This window comes from Moschus berezovskii, chromosome 2, assembly GCF_049115385.1.
Source record: "Moschus berezovskii isolate FMDL1 chromosome 2, NW_MosBer_1.0, whole genome shotgun sequence".
In the NCBI taxonomy this organism is placed as follows: Eukaryota; Metazoa; Chordata; class Mammalia; order Artiodactyla; family Moschidae; genus Moschus; species Moschus berezovskii.
Window position 1 is genome coordinate 29,176,335 of NC_142461.1, and position 19,736 is coordinate 29,196,070.

At 49.7% G+C, this 19,736-nt stretch overlaps 2 protein-coding genes across 2 annotated transcripts; one reads left to right on the top strand and one right to left on the bottom strand.

Annotated features, from left to right (window-relative positions):
• Positions 1-7,755: 7,755 nt before the first annotated feature.
• Positions 7,756-13,825, bottom strand: RETREG2 (reticulophagy regulator family member 2). The gene is made up of 9 exons (XM_055398790.2): positions 13,420-13,825; positions 13,022-13,128; positions 12,213-12,243; positions 11,716-11,851; positions 11,219-11,303; positions 10,794-10,937; positions 10,545-10,639; positions 10,245-10,380; positions 7,756-9,988 (listed from the first exon to the last, which is right to left on the bottom strand). The coding sequence occupies exons 1-9, from the start codon at positions 13,686-13,688 to the stop codon at positions 9,366-9,368; spliced, it is 1,626 nt and encodes a 541-aa protein (XP_055254765.2). The 5' UTR covers positions 13,689-13,825; the 3' UTR covers positions 7,756-9,365.
• A 974-nt stretch (positions 13,826-14,799) lies between these two features.
• CNPPD1 (cyclin Pas1/PHO80 domain containing 1) lies at positions 14,800-19,661 on the top strand. Its single transcript, XM_055397927.2, has 9 exons — positions 14,800-15,095; positions 15,349-15,436; positions 15,870-15,978; positions 16,539-16,620; positions 16,783-16,903; positions 16,989-17,117; positions 17,689-17,750; positions 18,123-18,240; positions 18,458-19,661. The coding sequence occupies exons 2-9, from the start codon at positions 15,368-15,370 to the stop codon at positions 19,001-19,003; spliced, it is 1,236 nt and encodes a 411-aa protein (XP_055253902.2). The 5' UTR covers positions 14,800-15,095; positions 15,349-15,367; the 3' UTR covers positions 19,004-19,661.
• The last annotated feature ends 75 nt before the right edge of the window (positions 19,662-19,736 follow it).

Sequence of the window (19,736 nt, forward strand, 5' to 3'; positions counted from 1 at the left end):
AGAATAATAGTGTCTTTGTTCTAGAGCAAAGACACTTTAAATAAGTATATTAGGAACAGGATACTGTCAAAATTAATGTAGGGACTTTCCCAGTGGTCCAGTGGTTAAGAATCTGCCTTCTGGGACTTCCTTGGTGGTTCAGTGGCTAAGACTCCGAGCTTCCAACACAGGGGCCCTGGGTTCCATTCCTGGTCAGGGACCTAGATCCCACAGGCCACAACTAAGAGTTTGAATGCTGAAACTAAAGAGCCCACATACCACAACTAAAGCCCTGGAGCGGCCAAATAAATAAAACTAAATATATTTTTAAAAAATACACCTTCCAATGCAGGGGAAGCTGGTTTGATCCCTGACTTGGGAACTAATATCCCACATGCCACAGAGCAACTAAGCCATGAGCTGAAACTAGAGAAAAGCCTGAGCACTACAATGAAGACCCAGTGCAGCCAAAAATTTTTTTAAGTTAATATAGGTCCTCTGCATCAGAATCTCAATCTAGAATCAATTAAATTAAAGAAGATGGATACAAATCAGAGATTTTCCACTTGAAACAAAACTATACCTTGCTACAAATTAAAAAACAAACAAACAAATATAACCACCTAAAGAAACAAAAAGATCTCAAAGTTACCAAATGAGGTGAAATTATTTGAACAAGAAAAAGTTGGGGAACTGTATTTGAAGTTGGATTTATAACCATCTCTTCACATTCTTTTGAGTAGTATACACCAGAAAGAGCTTTTTCCAATCCCTGGAAGGCTCCCCTGTCCATAGAATTCTCCAGGCAAGAATCCTGGAGTGGGCTGCCATTTCCTTCTCCAGAGGATCTTCCTGACTCTGGGATCAAACCTGGGTCTCCTGCGTTGCAGCCGGCTTCTTTACAATCTGAGCCACCAGGGAAACCCAAAGGAAGACACGAGGTGTTAAACTAATGCCATGATTTGGAGCAAGGTACTATTCAAATATCTATCACTATTTAAATAACCAGGTGTGGAAGCTTTTTGATTGGAAATGACTTCAGATCCCAGGAGATTTGAAGACGGGCCTGACTCTGCCTTCACTGAGGTTTGCCTTGCTTTCTCAGGTACATGATATAGTAATACAGACCTTGTGATGACATTCAGTTACTTGTCCTGAAGTGCCTTAGCTCTCCCATGGATTAATTGAAGACTCTTAATTTAGGCACATAGTTCAAATTCATATGATTTTACAGGTTACAGGTATTTGATTCAATCCAAGACTTATCAGATTTTATACAAGGCCATGGGCATAGAGGTAACTAACTTAAGGTCTCTACCCTGTAGTTGTTCAATGTCCAGAGGAGGAGGGGTATAGTGAGGGAGAGGGGCTCCTGGCATCTAATAGGTAGGATGCTGCTAAACATTCGACAATAAACAGGACAGCTCCTATCACCGGTATTTCAGTATTTATTTTACAGAAAACAATAATTTGCTTTTAAAGCCAAATGTTCAGCATTTTAAAAAGTAAAATTTCTTGATATCTTTGAAAGATGCACACTCACAACTAAATGTAAAAATGTAAGCTTAAAAAACATGAATGTTAAATGTACATTAATATTTTAATATGGTTGTTAGGATATAAAATTAATGAAGTATTATTTTAGAGTAAAAAACTAAATGCCAATAAAAGTAAAAATATAATTATAAATAATTGGAAATAAAATTATTTGCTCTTTCTTTTAAATGAAATTTATTTTTGCATCTTTATTTTATTTTATTTTGGTCACCTGGTTTGTGGGGTCTCAGTTTCTGGTTGTTTGTTGTTCAGTTGCTAGGTTGTGTCTTACTCTATGCAGTCCCATGGGCTGCAGCACACCAGGCTCCCCTGTCCTTCACTATCTCCTGGAGTTTGCTCAAATTCATGTCCATTGAGTTGGTGATGCTATCTAACCACTGGACCAGGGATCACACCTGAGCCCATGGAAGCATGGAATCCTAACCACTGGACCATCAAGGAATTCCCTATTTGCTCTTTTTAAAAATAGTGATCTCTCTAGAAGGAATGAAGGGATGGATTGGGGGCGGGAGGAGAAGGGGATGACAGAGAATGAGATGCCTGGATGGCATCACCGACTCGATGGACATGAGTTTGAGTGAACTCCAGGAGTTGGTGATGGACAGCGAGGCCTGGCATGCTGTGATTCATGGGGTCACAAAGAGTCAGACACGACTGAGTGACTGAACTGAACTGAAAGAAATAAGATATCACTGTTAAATTTTAAGTGTATTTTTGGTACAAATTTTTCTAGCTACTTTAGAAAGCTCTTTCTGGTGTTGTATTTCTCACAGGAATGTGAAGAGATGGTTACAAATCTAACTTCAAATATAGTTCCCCAACTTCTCCTCGTTCAAATAATTTCATCTCCTTTGGTAACTCTGAGTTATTTTTGTTTCTCTAGGTGGATATATGGGCTTCCCTCGTAGCTCAGTTGGTAAAGGAGTCTGCCTGCAATGCAGGAGACCCAGGTTCGATCCCTGGGTCAGGAAGTTCCCCTGGAGAAGGAAATGGCAACCCACTCCAGTATTCTTGCCTGGAGAATCCCATGGACAGAGGAGCCTAGCAGGCTATAGTCCATGGGGTCGGCAAAAGTTGGACACAACTTAGTGACCAAAACACCACCAGGTGAATATATATATATATATAGTTTCTAGCAAAGTATAGTTTTGTTTCAAGTGGAAAATTTCTGATTTGTATCCATCTTTTCAATTTCATTGACTCTAGATTGAGATTCTGATGCAGAGGACCTATATTAATTTTAAAATTTGGCTGCACTGATTCTTCGTTGGGGTTCTTGGGCTTTTCTCCAGTTGTGATTTAGTTGCTCTGTGGCATGTGGGATCTTATTTCTCAGATCAGGGATCGAACCAGCTTCCCCTGCATTGGAAGAGTGCATTCTTCTTTTTTTTTTTTAAGTTTTACTTATTTGGCCGCTCCAGGGCTTTATTTGCGGTACATGGGACCTTTAGTTGCAGCATTCGAACTCTTAGTTGCGGCCTGTGGGCTTTCCTGACCAAGAATGGAACCCAGGGCCCCTGTGTTGGGAGCTCGGAGTCTTAGCCACTGAACCACCAAGGAAGTCCTGGAAGGTAGATTCTTAACCACTGGACCACTGGGAAAGTCCCTATATTAATTTTGACAGTATCCTGTTCCTAATATACTTGTTTAAAGTGTCTTTGAACTAGAACAATTATTCTTGCAATAGGATTGACATCTTTTGACTCCTCTTGAAGTCTGTGGTATGCAACAATGGTTTATAAACAAACCTTTGTGTGTTCAAAATTTTAACATGGCTATACCTCATTTATAAATCATTCAGAATTCAGTTTTCTTTTTCCAATGTTGAAAGAGTATTTCTACCTCAACTAAAATTCTATTTTGGTACTTTAAGATATGAGGATATGTGAGAATAACAAAATGCTGAAAACCAGTATTTTAATCACAACCAGCTATGCAATTTTGGGCAAGCCATTTTACCACTGCCTCAATTTCCTCATCTGTAAAATGGGGGTAGGGGGGATGGTTCCTACAGTAAAGCAGGATGGTGAAGATTACAAAAAGGATACATAAACTTAATATGTGTATTTTTTTATATCCTGTGTATAATATATTGTTACAAATTTGTTCGTTTGTCTTTATTTTTATAATGTGTAGCTTGTTGGCCCAAATTCTTGAATATAATTTCCAGATCAGTTTGGTATGGTTGTTTTAAAATATGTCCACAAGGGAATTCCCTGGCAGTCCAGTAGTTAGGACTCAGTGCTTTCACTGCCATGACCTAGGTTCAATCCATGGTCAGGGAACTAAGATCCTGCAATCAACGTGACCAAAAAAAGAAAAAATCCACAATTTTTTCCCCTACTTTTCCCTTAAAGAGCATGAGCTGAACTCAGTAACTTGGTTCTAATGTCTATAGTGTGGTGGAAGTGATAGAGCATGACTTTTGACACTAGGTCATGAAAAGCACTGTGGCTTCCTTCTTGCTCTCCTGGACCATTTGCTCTAGCGAAGGAAGCCATCGTGTTGTTATGACACTCAAACAAGCATGTGCTGTGCTATTCTTAGTTGCTCAGTCATGTCCGACTCTTTGCGACCCCATGGACCATACAGAGCCTGCCAGACTCCTCTGTCCATGGGGATTCTCAGGCAAGAATAGTGGAGTGGGTAGCCTATCCCTTCTCCAGGGGGTCTTCCTGACCCAGGAATCAGACCAAGATCTCCTGAATTGCAGGAGGATTCTTTACCAGCTGAGCTACCAGGGAAGCCCCCAAGCAACCAGGTTAGTATGATGAGGGAGAGGTTAGTATGATGAGGGAGAGGTTAGTATGATGAGGGAGAGGTTAGTATGATGAGGAACTGAAGCCTCTTGTCAAACAGCCAGTATCATGGGAGCAATCTGCCCACCTACACATACACCTGTATGTGCCATACGCTGTGCTCGTATGAAGATTCTATGTGATCTTTGGAAAAACAGCAGTATACTGAGTAAGCATTATACAGGTCTGCTATGGGGGGATGATGTGGGACATCAGGGAAACCTTCAGATATGGGGTGTGGTCTGAAGTAACACATCTTAAAATGTGTTTAGCAAGTGGAGGCATGAGAGGTGGGAGTGTAGAGCAGGGGTGGAGGAGGGCAGTGCAGCTGAGTGGAGGAAAGGATAATCTTTTGGGGGTTTGGTGCTGTAAAGAGCAAGACAGGGCAGATCTCAGAAGGCTTCTTAACAGTATTAGGAAGCTTGAATGATACCTTGTAGGAGAGCCTTGATTACTATTCCATTCCGTTCAGTCGCTCAGTCGAGTCCGACTCTTTGCGACCCCGTGGACTGTAGCCTACCAGGCTTCTCCGTCCATGGGATTCTCCAGGCAAGAATACTGGAGTGGGTTACCATTTCCTTCTCCAGGGGATCTTCCCGACCCAGGGATCGAACCCGGGTCTCCTGCATTGGAGGCAGACGCTTTAACCTCTGAGCCACCAGGGCAGAAAGATCATCTAATTTGTATTTTTCAATTATTTAGCCACATTGTTGGGCATAAATTTTGGTAGGAGACAAGCGTGTGGGCAGAGAAACTGTTGAGATGTGGAGGGTGTGAATCAGGGCTGTGGCGGGGAATGAATCAAGAAATAATTAGGGCATCAGTTTAGCAGCAACTCGGGATTGACTGGGTATGGGATGAGAGAGAAGTAGGTCTTTAGAGTTTGTGGTGAAAACAAGCATATAAAAAACACAGAAAAAGCCTATCCGTGTAGGGAAGTCAGAGAGTGGAAGGTGAGGGGAAAGAGCATGTGTTCAGTTTTTGGTATGCTGTGCAGAAGTGCCCATAGGGCATTTAAATGGAGATGCCTAGTCAAAAGTTCTGGGAAAGGAGCTAAGATTTAGAAGTCATCACCATATGAGTGGAAACTAAATGGGTGAACATGTGAAACTGTCCAGGCAGAGTGCAAAGAAAAAGTGAGCCAGGGATAGACTCAGTGAAAAACCAAAACTTAAGGGATTAGGAGGAGGAAGTCCATGAGACCTCAGGCACTAAAAGCAAAACATGGTGATATACTGCCCTTGCATGATGGAAAATTCTTACACTCTCTGTCCTTGATCTTTGTACTTCTAAAGATCACTTAAATCTGTTTTGCAATATCCCTTGAACACAAAAAACAAATTCTGCCTACACGATTATTTTATTTTTTTATTGAAGGATAATTGCTTTACAGAATTTTGCTGTTTTCTGTCAAACCTCAACATGAATCAGCCATAGGTATGCATATATCCCCTCCCTTTTGAAACTCCCTCCCATCTCCCTCCCCATCCCACCCCTCTAGGTTGATACAGAGCCCCTGTTTAAATTTCCTGAGCCATGCAGCAAATTCCTGTTGGCTATCTATTTTACATATGGTAATGTAAGTTTCCATATTACTCTTTCCATATATCTCACCCTCTCCTCCCCTCCCCCCATGTCCATAAGTCTGTCCTCTATGTCTGTTTCTCCACTGTTGCCCTGTAAATAAATTCTTCAGTACCATTTTTCTAGATTCTGTATATATGTGTTAGAATATTTATCTTTCCCTTTCTGATTCACTTCACTCTGTATAATAGGTTCTAGATTCATCCACCTCATTAGAACTGACTAATATGCATTCCTTTTTATAACTGAGTAATATTCCATTGTGTGTATATACCACAACTTCTTTATCCTTTCATCTGCCGATGGACCTGCCTACACGATTATTAATCAAACTCTTCTCAAAGATTTTCTACCCTCAGAAGTCCTATAGATAACCCTGCAAAGTTTGATAGCCACTGAAGTGACTTAATTTTGCATTCCCTTCTTGGCTTAAACATTCTCTGTTCCTTCACAATCCCCCATGTGCTTCATGTGATGATATTTTCAGCGTTTGTTTCTGGTGCTTCTCTTCTGGGCACTCTTCAATTTGTCAATTTGTCCACAAGTGTAGCAAGGCAAGTATTCTAATTTGTGCACAGTACACCTTAGGTATTATATTCTTCCCAGTAACACAGCCTAAAATTAAATTTATGAGCAGCAACATTATACTTTTAGCTGTTAGAACACATAAAGTGCACTGCCCTTGCCTGCAAACATAAACATGTAACTAACCCTTCTTTCCCCAACCCGGACTTCTAGGTTTTTGTTTAGCCTAGCTGTAGATTTCATATTTCTGCTTAATTTTTCTTTCATTCATATGAAAAGCTTTCTTCTTGTCCCTTTCATCATGAGGCAGGAAATGGACAGAACACCTGGTAATGAAAAACTGTAGACAAACAAATAACAGCCATCAGACCAGGGCAAGTGTCAAGAATGGACTCTCATGGAACTCCAAGCATTTGGTTAATGTTCTGACCCAACTACAGGCTTCTGGCTCTGTCTTCAAACTGCAAGTTAAATAAGGAAATAAAGGTTGGGCCCATGGCACCCATTGTTTTTTGGATTAATTCTCTTTTTTCCTGAATTGTCTGTTTGATGATTTGAACTGTTTGCCCATTCTCTTCAGACATTTCTAGATGATTACAAGTTCATGTTCCTCCAACAGCAAGACAGGGAGAACCCTTGAAACCCTGAAAACCTTCCAGGCAAATGTGAAACACATGGAAGGAAAAAATTCTCAACACACTTAGAAGAGATGCAGCACAGAAGTCAACCTCAAGAAGCCAGGAAGCACTGCCAGATCAAGCTTCCAGCTGAATGGAGGCCAAGGCTGTGAACTCATGAAAAAGGCCATCTGTCCAGTTCTGGGCTCTCCTCTGAACGCTGTTCTTCCCCAAAGAGCAAGGACTGCTAAGAGACCAGTCTTTGTGAAGCTGAGATAAGCAGACTGCTCCACTGTCATTCCTACATCCTTGAGCATCTTCCCATCTGGGCCCTTTTGATGGACAGGGGCTCCCTATTCTAGGGTGACTGCTGGAGCCAGACTGCCTGGATTCAGATTCTGGCTCCACTGTGGACTAAGGCTGTGGCTTTGTGAAAGTAACTTCTGTAAAATAATAGTATCTTATCTCAGGGTCCTGATGGAAAAGCATGAGTTAGTATAGATCACCTAGAGGAGTGAGTAGGAATGTTGCATTGTTAGTGTAGACAGTTTCTTTCATGTTCCTGGGCTTGGAATCAGTCTTGTCTTTTTCTTTTTGACTGTGCTCTGTGGCATGTGGGATCTTAGTTCCATGACTAGGGCTATAACCCTAGCCCCCTGTAGTGGAAGCATAGTCTTAACCACCAGACTGCCAGGAAAGTTTTTAATATTGTTTTATTGATTGACTGATGGCTGCACTGGGTCTTTGCTGCTGCACACGAGCTTTCTCTAGCTGTGCCGAGTGGAGGCTCCGCTCCAGTCGAGATGTACAGGCTTCTCCTGTGGTGGCACACAGGCGCGAGGTGAGAGGGCTTTAGCAGTTACGGCACAGGGGCTCAGCAGGTGAAGATCAAGGGCTCAGTAGTTTTGGTGCATGGGCATAGTTGCCCTGCAGCATGTTAGATCTTCCCAGACTAGGGGTCAAACCGGTGTCCCCTGCATTGGCAGGAGGATTCTTAACCATTGGATCACGAGGGAAGCCCCTTGGAATCGATTTTAATACAGGTATAAGTCCTGCTTGTTTGCTTCTATCAGGAGAGACAAATGAGGGTTGAGGGAGTTAACCGTCAGCACACAGATGGATAAAGACTTCTTACGATAAGTGTTAAGCTTGTGGACAACACTAGAAAACAACTGCTGTGGTGCACAGTGGTCTCAAATTTCTGATTGGGAAGCAGTTTCCTCCTGCACATACTTATTTGCACATGCTAAACCTTACTAAGCATATCACAGAGAACTCAGCTAAGGGCAGGTTAGGGCTGTCAGGGTAATCCTTGCTTCTGGCCTTGTTTTACACCAAAGTAAATAAACAGCCAGGAGCAAAACAGGGGACAAGGCAGTAGGGGCAGAGCGCAGAGAGGGAGACAGGGCTCACAGTGAGGCAGGCAGCAGCAGTTCTAGCCATCAACACTTTATTTTTCCAGTCAACACCTGCACAGATGTTACTGTCCATTTCCTGACCCTAGTAGGGGGTCCCACCACACTTGGACCATGGCCCAGAGAAACAGATCTCCTTACTCCTCCCTAAGATAAGAAAGCCCCTCGCCCCACAAGACAGAGGTCCTGCTCACTACCACAGCGCTGGCGTATGTGCTGTGGGATCCCTGCTCTCATCCTGTATAGGGAAGGGCCAGGATGAACGAGGGCAAGGGTGCAGTGGAGGTTCCACGGGTTACAGTGACGGAAGTGCATTAACTACTTACCCGACCCTCCACCCCAGGTTTCATGTGTATCTCCCAGACAGGAGCCTCCCTAAAGCTTAGCTGGGGCCTGCTGGGGAGGAAGAGCTGGTAAAGAGTGGGGATTGAGCTGCTAAGGACAGGACACAGCAGGGAGGTAAAGCAGAGGGGGCTGGGATAGGAAAGAAAAATGATAAAGTGCCTGAACTAAACAACCAAGTGGGACACGAGGACAGAGCAGCACAGGTCCCTGAGGAAAGGAGGAAAAAGAAAAGGACAGACCGTCAGGGCTTGGGGCATTGTGGAATGAGACTAGAGATGAGGCGGGGAGGCAAGTGGGAAGGACTCCCCTAGCCCTGTTCATAACCACTAAACCCAAATGTAAAATTATTTACAAACTTAAAACAAATCCCAGGTACTGTACCAGGCCTGGGACGGCAGGCAGGCAGGCAGGTGGAGGGTGGACTGGCTCCATCTGATAGCCAGCTTCCCCACATACTGCTCCTCCCCAGGATAGCAGGGAAAGGAGCCAACAGTGACAACCTTAGCCAGGAAGCCCTACTGTGCCTGCAACTCCTTCCCCCAGGCTTATGGCTCTGCCACAGCCTGAGCCTCCTGGTCTGACTGTGCCAGAGACGGGGTGTCGGGGCCTAGGGGTAGAGGGGGTGGAGCGTCAGGGGGCTCTGGGCATGTCTCTGGACCCAACCCCAGCTCTGCATTTAGCTGCTCCAGCTCCCCCTGATCCAGCAACTCAAAGTCCTCAGTGGTGAGTGCCTCTTCTTCCTCAGGGGCAGGCAGGGGCTGGGGTGAGTCCTGGGGCAGAGATGGGAGTACAGAGTGGGAGGGGACTGGGTCACTTTCCACAAGGCCAAGTAGGGGCGACAGGGTGCTGGGAGGAGTGGTGAGGTCACCACTCACTGCCTCCGGGTTCAGTGTCTCCGCTGGTCCTCCAGGGGAGAGCATCACTCCATCTGTGGGAGACCCTGCCCCATTGAAGTGCGTGTTCACAAAGTGAAGGGGGGATGAGAGTTGAAGCAAGGTTTCCTTGGATGCCACATCTTCTTCCTCCTCCAAGTCCAGGTCTTGTCGTGAGAGGGCCTGAGGGGGGCCCAGCAGGTCTTCGGGAGGGGCCAGGTCTGTCTCCTCTCCCTCCCCTAGCTCCCGACTCAGGGCCTCTTCTGGTTCACTTGGCAGGCTTTGCTGGTCCAAATCTGTGCAGAAAACAAAGGGCCAGGAATGGGCCTGCTGTTCTGAGTAGCTGCAACAGGCCACTCAGTTCAAGGATGAGAACTCAGGACATAGGATACTAGGCCAGGCCTTAGCTGTTAAGGTCTTTCAGGAACTTGGTGTACAACTAGGGGATGAGCTCCCCAAAGAAAACATTTATGGGGGCAACCACCAGAGAGCATAGCCAGCATCCCATGACAGGGAACACGAAGATCAGGAGGGACAAAGGACTTCCCATACCCTCCGACACATCAGTTAGTTGTGGAGTGGTTGCCCGGGAGACAGAGAAGCCACCGCTTTCCAAAATAGAAGCTTCCTCATCTGACAGCTCTGAGTCTGTAATGGCCAAAGCCAGTGCTGTTTTCTTCACATCCACCTGCAGGGGAACCACGATGAACACAACAGACAAAGGGGTGAGAGAGCCCATTCCCCGGAGCATCCTTGCCCTGCCACCGACTCCCATCCCCTCGAGAGGTGGCTGCTCTAAAGCAGACTCTCCCCCAGCCTTCTCCTCGACAGCCCGTCGGCCCTGGACCTCACCACCGGGGAGAAGCCAGCCAGTTCTGCCTCGCTCTCACTCTCTGTCTCCGCCAGCGGCTCATCACCTCCGGGCGGTGCATTCTTTCCCTGCCGCTCTGCAGAACAACAGCAGGGCAGTGACCAAGCAGGAACGCAGGTGGGGGACAAACACAGCCACAGGTCTGGAGAGTATCTAAATCCCAGGGCATTTCACAAGCCTCAAACCAAGGTCCTCCCCGCCTTCCCCTCCTGGTCACGGGATCCCCTTACTCCTCTTATCGTGTTTGTGATGCAGGGCATCAGCTTCTGCCTTCATGCTGTAGTCCAGCTGCATGAGGAGGGGCTCCAGGCGCGTGTACATCCTCTGGATCAGTTCATGATACACCACCAGGGGCCATAGCAGGATACTCAGCACTGAGGGTCAGAGAGTCCACTCAGAGCTCCCTATGCCTATTACCTAAGAGCCCTCATTCAACTGATGTCTAAACAGGAAAGGCTGAAGGAGACAAAGTCAATTCCTGAGGCTGTGCCAACTTCTTCCCACATCCACTGCCCTCCTTCCACTAATCCCACAGCATCCTCCTGAAAATCTCTGTAAATGGGTAACTGGGCAAATAGAGTACAACAACCACCCTTGGGTCAGTCCAAGAAAAAACAAAGGGCTTTGGAAAGGCCAGGGGCCAGATGCTACTCACAGACAATGTAGGAAATCATAATCCCTGGCACATAGTGTCCCAGCACAGCCAGCACAGCACAGCCAGAGCAGACGCGAGCGCAGAACTGCAGAGAAGAGCACAGGGTCTAAGAAGAACAGGAGACTGAGGTATGTGCTCCACTTATCCGGGGAAAGAAATATTATTGCTCCACTGGTGGAAGGAAGGGTATGTTCTCTAAGAACACAGTGATCCAGCTTAGTCAAGAGGATGCCCAGGATCATCGGATTCAGGAAGTTTGAAACTGACATAGCCAAACACCTATAATTCAAACTTGGTCTCTCTTGGCAAGAAATAGTGTCAGGACACCAAAAACTTACTCCACCTCTTGTATCAGGCTACTAGCAGTAAATTTTGCCTCAAGAAAGGCCCAGGCCTTATCCTTTGTCTCCAGTCAAGGAGTTCGAGTCACTCCTCCCCATCCCCACCTCCATTTCTCCATACGGTAGAGCTCTGTTGTGTGATGAGGGGGAGGTTACCTGAGCTGGATTCTGCCTCTTGTACTGCAGCAGCTCCTGCAGATGAATCTGGAAGGTGAGCCAGCTCTCAGCCAGGTATCTGCACAACTCGGGCACACTCAGCAGGTGCGGCCGGGCTCCTGACCCCGCACCCTCACTGGGGAGACATGATATGACCCCTGGAGGCCTCAGACACCAGCTTCCTAGGCACTCAATTCCCTCTGAGAATGCCCATGAGCTCTGTAGTCTAAGGAAGCGGACATCCCTGCCTCCCAAAGGGAGGCTGTCTGGGTCCTGGGAAACAAAGCCCGGGGCTCCCAACCCTTTGCCCTGAAAACAGAAGGCACACAAACACCTACACGAGAACCTGGGACCAAGCTTGCTACAGTGCATTCACTAGGCTGGGGCTGTGCCTGCGAAAACTCCGTATTGCTCTGCACCGTGGCGGTGACACTGGCACCAAAGCCAAGACAGGGTTTGGACATTTGTCTGTTCTTCAAGGGGTGGTCTGAACTCACCTGTCAGAGTGTGGCTCCTCCGGGGATGATGCTATAGAGAGGGAAGGGACACAAGTTACTGAGGGGCAGAGCTCTGGGAAACACTCCCCAAGCCAGAAACAGCTGCCCTTCCTCTGCAGTCCCAAAGTGCTTTCTTCAAATGCCATTTGCAGGAAGTATTACATTGTTACGTTGCTTGTATGTCTCCTTCCTCCAGCTTTACCCTTTACAACAATAGGAACCCCATCTTATTCACATTCACAAGTACATACACCCTAAACAGCTCACACACAACCTGGCACCCAGTTCTCTAAACTGGCTATTAAGTAAACATGTGGACAAGAAAACCCTGGTAAGAACTAATATTCCTACCATATGTGAAGCCCTACCATAAGCATATGAAGTGTATTTATAAATTCAAGAATATCCTCCTCCTTATGAAACTGGAGATAGAGTGACTTTTATAAGGTCACACACAGGGTAAACGGGAAGCAGGCAACGGAACCCAGGCAATCTGGATGCGGAGTCCACAATCTTAACTACTACACACAATAAAGACTGAAGTCAGAAGAGGGCGGCAGAGGATGAGATGGTTAGACAGTATCACCACTCAATGGATAAGAATCAGACACGATTTAGCGACTGAACAACCACACAATAACATGAATTTTGAGAAAGGGGAAATTTATTTCCCATCTGGGGAAGTAAGTAGTCGTGCTTTGGGAGGCAGGTGGCCTGCAGTACATGCATCTCACCATTCAACCCAAGCCGGGTGGGTCAGGCACAAAAGTGCTCACTGGGGCTTGCTGAATGAATCAAGTCACACTCACCAGAGATGTCAGGGAGGAAGCGAGGCTGCCACAAATCCAGCAGAAAATAGGCCAAAAGTGAGATGCTGAGTAGGAAGAAGGGCCGTAGGGAGGACGAAGACAGCAACCTTAGGGAGAGACAGGCACCTCAGCGGTGAGTGGGTGAAGAGAGGCTCTTACACCCATCGCGAAAGGCGGAAAAGCGCCCACTGATGGGGGAATGGGAACCTCCAGGCCTAACCCGACACCCGAAGACAGAGGCACGGGGCAACCCAGGCTGACGACGATCTCTAAACGCCAGGAGGTGGACCAGCCCTCCAGGACGAGCTTCTTCCCCAGAAGGGGGAACGGTGCTCCGGGCGCACCCGCCCCCGCTCTCCCGCGCTGCCCGGCCCCGCCCCCTCCTCCGCGGCCGTTACCAGAAGAGGCCGTTGAGCGCGGCCGCCGTGACCAGGCTGTGCAGCGGCTTCTCCCACACCAGCAGCCGCTGCGCTGCGGCCAGCGCCGCCTCCCAGCCGCGGAGCCGCAGCCACAGCGCCGTGGCGAGGCGTCCCACCGCCTCGGCCGTGGCCGCCTCCTCCTCCGCCTCGCCGGTGGCCTCACCCATGCCCAGGCCCAGGCCCAGGCTCAGGCCCAGCCCCGGGCCCCCACCAGTGCCGGTGCCGCCGCCGCCACCGCCACTCGCCATAGCCCCGCCGCAGCCGCCGCCCGAGCCCGCGAGGAGCCAGGGCTGCGCGGCCGCCGCCCGGGGCGCGTCAGGCGGAAGGGGGCGCACACCGCGGCGAGGGCCGCCCAGGCCGCGGACGGTCACGTGCCGGCGGAGCGACGAGCCCGGCACGTGATGTGCCCCAACCGCCGGGATAGGGTGAGCGGCGCCTGCGCGCAGGGGGTTGCTGGGGACCCTGCTCCTACGCAGGTGTGTGTTTTGGCGGCGCTGGGCGGCGTCTTCCTCGTCCTGACAGTGGGGCTGTTTCTCCGCTTTTGCCCACCCCAGCCAGTTCTCTTCCCCCTGTGTGGGCAGGGCGGCTAGGGAGGCCGGTCCTGGCCTGGATTCCTGGTGTGAGGCGGCCCGAAGCGGCAGGAAATCAGCTTCCAGAAGCCCCCGTGGGATCTTTCTTCTCTGGTTAGGGCGGCGGGCGTCCCTTTACTCAACCCTCGACGTACTGGTCCTTCCAGTTCCCTCCCCTCAGCAAATAAACAAACACCAGCGCGTGACTCGATCGGCTGAAAAACAGCTTCGGCTACACGGAAAAGTTGTTTCCGTCTCAACTTTATGCAAATTCTCCCGCCTTTCACGCATCGGAACTCCTTCCAATTCCTTAAACGAGATATTGGGGTCTCGAAGTCTAAAACCCGGTTTAGGTGCTGTCTACTCTTGATGGCTGGATGGCATCACCGACTCGATGGACATGAGTTTGAGTGAACTCCGGGAGTTGGTGATGGACAGGGAGACCTGGCGTGCTGTGATTCATGGGGTCTCAAAGAGTCGGACACGACTGAGCGACTGAACTGAACTGAACTCTTGGCGGGGGACGGGGGGCGTTAACACCGTTTATTGAGGCTTCCAACGTAACAAGCGTGTTGTTACTTGTTTCCTTGAGAACATTTAATCTCGGCAATAGTCCTACAAAATATATAGCCAAAAATCAGTGCCCTTGCTACTTTGTACACAATCACCAGTTAAAATTTGTGTACTCTTGCTGATTTTTACAATGTATATTGTTCTGTGTGTGCATCTTCCCCTTTAAAAGAAAACAATTGCGAGCAACTCCCTGTCCCGAGTCTTCGTTTTATTTACATTTATATCTACACCGGCACGAAAAGGTCAGCCGGGCTCGCTCGTCCTCAAGTGTGTCGCGGTCCCCTAGGAATTGTCCCGATTTCTCTGACACGCTGGGGCTCAGCGACATCAGGAATTCTGGCCCAGCTCCTTCCCAGCGGTCGAAGCCGGCGGCTCGGCCCAGCTGGCCGCAGGAAGTGCCCGGCGCTGACTTCGCCCGCGACGCCCCCGCGGCGTGTAAACACCGGGCAGACGCGCGGCGCGGCAAAGGCACGGCACGCGCCTCGAAGCCAGGACTCCTCTCCACTCGGTGAGGTGGGCGCCCAGGCCCTGGAGCTCCACGCCCCGAGTCCGGAGCCCAGAACCCGGAGCCGGGAGCCGGGAGCCCCGCCCGGAGCGGAACAGGAAGAGGCTCTGCTGCCCGGCCCCGCCTGCCGCGGCTGGCGCGAGGGGAGGGGGCTGCACCGGCAAGGGCGGCGGCCCGCGGGAAGGAGGCCGGCGGACAGGTGGGCAGGCGGGCAGGGACGGCTCCTCGGCCCCTTTAGAACTCGTTCCCTTCCCTTCGTAGGGCAGTGGCTGACGGCGCGATGGACCTGGCCGGGCTCCTGCTGGACGAAGAAGGCACCTTCTCCCTCACCGGCTTCCAGGACTTCACGGTGAGCACGCCGCCTCCCTAGCCTCCCAGCGCTTGGAGCCGCGACCGTGGGCGCTCCCTCCGCGCCCCACACCGGAGCCCGAGCGGGGCCGCGAGCTCTCCTGATGGCTCTGCTGGGGAACTAGTGGGTAGCCGCTCGACCCGTGCCTACTCGAGGCCCTGGCTCCTTGGGCCCATAAGGAGAGCTGCCGGGTAACCAGCCCGGCCCCTTCTTGGAGAACTTCTCCTCCAGAGCCCTCGGTGAGAACTACACCCACTGTGGACACAGTGCCACTAGCAAACACTCCAGAGAATGCGGGGCTGGGTGGGGCATGGGCCCCACTAGCCCTGAGGCAGGCCTGCCGCCCCCGTAGCCCCCTTCAAGCCAGGAGCCAGAATCTCCATCATACCCTTCCCTGTCCTTCACCCTCCACCCACCTCCTGCCCTGTTTCAGTTCCTCCCAGGACACCAGAAGCTGAGTGCCCGGATCCGAAGGAGACTCTACTATGGCTGGGACTGGGAAACTGACTGTACCCTGGAGGAGCTCTCCAGCCCCGTGGCAGGTTAGACAGTGTTGTAAGACCGGACAAGCAAGAAGCCTGAAAGTGGGGTTGTCAGCCGTCATCAAAATGACTCTAGGTGTAGCCTGTGAACTACACTGCCTCTTGGTAGCTAGTATGTTTGACAGGTGTAAGAACTAGGTTTGTATTTCATTTTTTCCTTAAATCCAGATGAGAAGGAAATATTGCTGCCTTACAATTTTATATTATTCTTGATCTATATGCTAGAAGCTTTTAATTTTCCAAGCATACCTATCTCATATTTTCCCCCATCAACAAGGCATTTTCCCCCATCAACAAGGCATGTTTATAAAATGAGCTAGAGTGAAGGACGCATCTAGGTAATTACAGGTGACAGGAAATAAGCCTTCCTGCTGGAAGGAGCTAGAATTCAAATTTGGAATAGGCCTTTTGTTTCAGCGTGGGAGAATTTGATCTCCCCTTTGTTACTGTGGTCCTGTGTCCAAGACCTCAGAGAGTGTAGATCCGGGTCTTCTGCTGATAGCAGTGGGCACAGCTGTGGGGGAGTTGTTTGCTCACTCTGTTATCCTCTGCCTCTGTAGATATTGCTGTGGAACTGCTCCAGAAGGCAGCCCCCAGTCCTATTCGCCGGCTGCAGAAGAAATACGTAGCCCATGTGTCCCGGTGAGCCCACAGTTGAGAGATACAGAGTGAGAGTGTTTGGGCTCTAGAGAGAGGGGAACAGTTATCTCTCAGAAGAACTTGTAAAGATACAGGGATGAGCATCATTAGTTACAAGAACCGAAAGATCCTTGCATTTAATTCCTAATCCTTTCTGACACCCAGAGAGGCTTGCATCTCTCCATGTGCTATGATGCTGGCTCTGGTATACATTGAGCGGCTCCGGCATAGAAACCCAGACTACCTACAACATGTGTCATCCTCTGACTTGTTCCTGATCTCCATGGTAAGATGCCCCCTTCCCTTCATCTCCCTGGTAAGCCCGGAGCCGGGCGTGAGCCCTACTGATACCACCTCTGGTTCCTCTGCAGATGGTGGCCAGTAAGTACCTCTATGACGAAGGGGAGGAGGAAGAGGTCTTCAATGATGAATGGGGAGCCGCTGGGGGTGTGGCCGTGCCCACTCTCAATGCCCTGGAGAGGGGCTTCCTGAGTGCCATGGTGAATAGCTCTTCTCTCTCTTGCTCTGTTTCCTGACTTGTTTTTATGTCCTTTTCGTCCTTTGTTTTTTATCTCCCAGTTTCCTGTGGTCTCTTCATTTATCTTTCCGTTTGTCCTCTTTATGTCTTCCCTTATTAGCATCTTCCCCTCTAGCTTTTCTGGAATAAGCATAGTCTTTGGAGGTTCCTGGCATGGTGAAGTCAGAAGTGGAGACCTCCCATTGTCAGTCTTCCAGGTCCCACAGAGTACACTCTGAGCCAGAGCTTATCTTACTGGGCTCTAGGTATTTGCTTCCAGACTTTGCCTTTCCCTAGATTCTGGGCTTCCTATGGGCATGAACCATTCCCAGGATTATTTTTTTTCACTTGCTTTTAATGGAGGGTGCAATGTGAAACCAGATATGTGGTGATTAAATAAGTTAATACGTAAAAGCTTTTGGAACAGTATCTGGCACACAGTAAGAGCCGAGTGTTACCTGTAGTGGAGGTTGTAGTTGCTGCTGTGGGTCTGGTTATTAATTGACTGTGGCTTATGTCCAAGTCTGGTTGGATACTCTTCTCTTTATTGACAGGATTGGCGGCTCTACACTGATCCTCGGGAAATCTTTGAGGTGCTGAGCTGGCTGGAGGGCTGGTAGGTTCTAGGAATTGGGAAGAGGGACTTGAGGATTTGGAGGCTGAGGCCTAAGCCATAGGAGCTAAACAGAGGTGAGGGTCTGTGTAACTGGGGGAGGGAGAAAACAAGAAAAGAGAATCGCCTGAGGTCATGGTTCCCAAACGAGTCTGCTGTCCTCTGTGTAATCACCTTTGAAAGAGTGGGAGAAGCTTATTTAAAATACAGCTCTTGGTCTCACCCTTATCTTTGGAATCAACGGGTAGCCTAGGAGCCTGTACATTTAACAAGTTCCCCGGTGTTCCCTGGTAGGTCCCCAGGGGAATGAGGGTGCCGGTGGGCCAGCTGTAGGAAGATTGCAGACCCTCTCTGTCTTTTCTCCTATCCCTGCAGTGTGGCTGAGCAGCAGGGGCGCCGACGGGGCTGGTACACCTACACAGACCTGTGTGTGCTGCTGGAGCAGCCTGCCTGGCAACTGGCACTGGGCTCCCTCTGCCAGCGGCTGGCAAAGGTGAGGCGGGTCAGGAAGCAGAGGGAGCTTGAGCTAGCTGATGATGTAAAGCAAATACAGAATGGCTCAGGAGATGGGGTTGGAAGTAGATGGTGACTGAGAGCTCTAAGTTGAGTCCACATGTCCAGAGATAAGGGGTGGGTGTGTTAAAGACAGTTAGAAGAGGGTTCAGGGGAAGGGGATTTGGGCACTGACCTTTCTTAACCCCTCTCCGAAGCTGTCCTGCCTGTTGGCTATGGCGTATGTGAGCAGCGTGGCCCTTGCTGTGGCATCGATGGCCGTAATACACCAGTCCTTAGGGCTGTCCTGCAGCCCCCCGCCTGGCCCTCCAGACCTTGGACTGGCCTCCAGGTGCCTTTTGGAACCCTGCATACCTTCTCCCATGCCACAGTGCCTGCCGTCTCCTGCTAACGTCTCCAGCTGCCTGGAAGGCAATGTCGTGATGCGTTCACTGTGGGGCAATCTCCTTGCCTCGCTGACTCCCCCACCATTGCCTCCTCCAGACCCTCCTGCTCCACACACTCTTCTTCACAACTGCCCCCTTTGCCAGAAGCTCCAGAAGGACTCCCCAACCTGCCGTGCCTGCCACCACCTCAACCATACTGTCCCTACAGGGCCCCCCAGTCCTTGGTCCCACTCCCATGGCCTGGCTCCCCCCTGGCCTTGGAGCCCAATGCCCCCTCTGCTCCCACAGCCCCAGCAATGTTCCCTTTTCAGCATCATGGAACTGGCCCGCCTGAAGTCTTTCATTTTCCCAGGCTAGGTAGGGTTCTGAGGAATGCGTTAAGAGGATTTGGGAGTCCCTGAGAGCCTGGAGGGGCAAATCTTGATCTGGGTCCTTGGCTGTTCTCCTGTCCTCCTGGGTGATGGAGCTTAAGGGGGTGGTGTGGCAGAAGGACTGAAGGTCACTTGCTCTTCTCTCCCTCCGTGGCTGACTGCCTGGCCAGGACACTGGTGGTTCCAGGGAAAACCTCAGCTCAATGACCAGGGGCATGTCACAGGTGGATAGGGGCAAGGCCCTGTCTCTCCATGTACCCTGGGCTCTTCTAGACTTTTGCTTTTGAGTTTCCTAGGATTGGGTGAGGGAGGGAGGAAACATTGACCAGGGTCTGTTTGATGTCCCTGAGGTAGGAGAGGCGGGGACTGATAGGGCCACCCATGGTGGGAGTTGCTGAGGGAAGGCAGGAGAGGGGGGAACCTCCCACACCCTTGCCAAGTCTAGAAGAACCAGGGGCTGCTGGGACCTTCACCCTGGCCCTATTGTCTTCCAACAGTCTCTTCTTAGTCCCCCGCTCCTGGGCTTCCCTCTCTTCGTTTCCTCTCCTGGGTGTTCTCTTCACGGGCCTCTCTGGCCACTGCTTTATATCTGGGTTTTTCACGCTTTTGTAGAACTAAGGTTTCAATAAACAGTTTTAGTTGCATGGCCTGGACTCTTCCTTCTGCAGCAGCCCTCAAAGAACTCTCCTCCCCAGATCTTCCTTCTCAGCCTCCCTCCT

Bases quoted from the DNA above. Each gene is read 5' to 3' on its own strand.
- RETREG2 (XM_055398790.2), bottom strand. From the start codon at position 13,688: ATGGCGAGTGGCGGTGGCGGCGGCGGCACCGGCACTGGTGGGGGCCCG. The intron at 11,304-11,715 runs GTAACCTCCCCC...TCTTCTCTGCAG, and splicing joins AGAGGCAGAATCCAGCTCAG to TTCTGCGCTCGCGTCTGCTC. The intron at 10,640-10,793 runs GTAAGGGGATCC...GTTGTTCTGCAG, and splicing joins TCACAAACACGATAAGAGGA to AGCGGCAGGGAAAGAATGCA.
- CNPPD1 (XM_055397927.2), top strand. From the start codon at position 15,368: ATGGACCTGGCCGGGCTCCTGCTGGACGAAGAAGGCACCTTCTCCCTC. The intron at 15,437-15,869 runs GTGAGCACGCCG...GCCCTGTTTCAG, and splicing joins CCGGCTTCCAGGACTTCACG to TTCCTCCCAGGACACCAGAA. The intron at 18,241-18,457 runs GTGAGGCGGGTC...CCCTCTCCGAAG, and splicing joins TCTGCCAGCGGCTGGCAAAG to CTGTCCTGCCTGTTGGCTAT.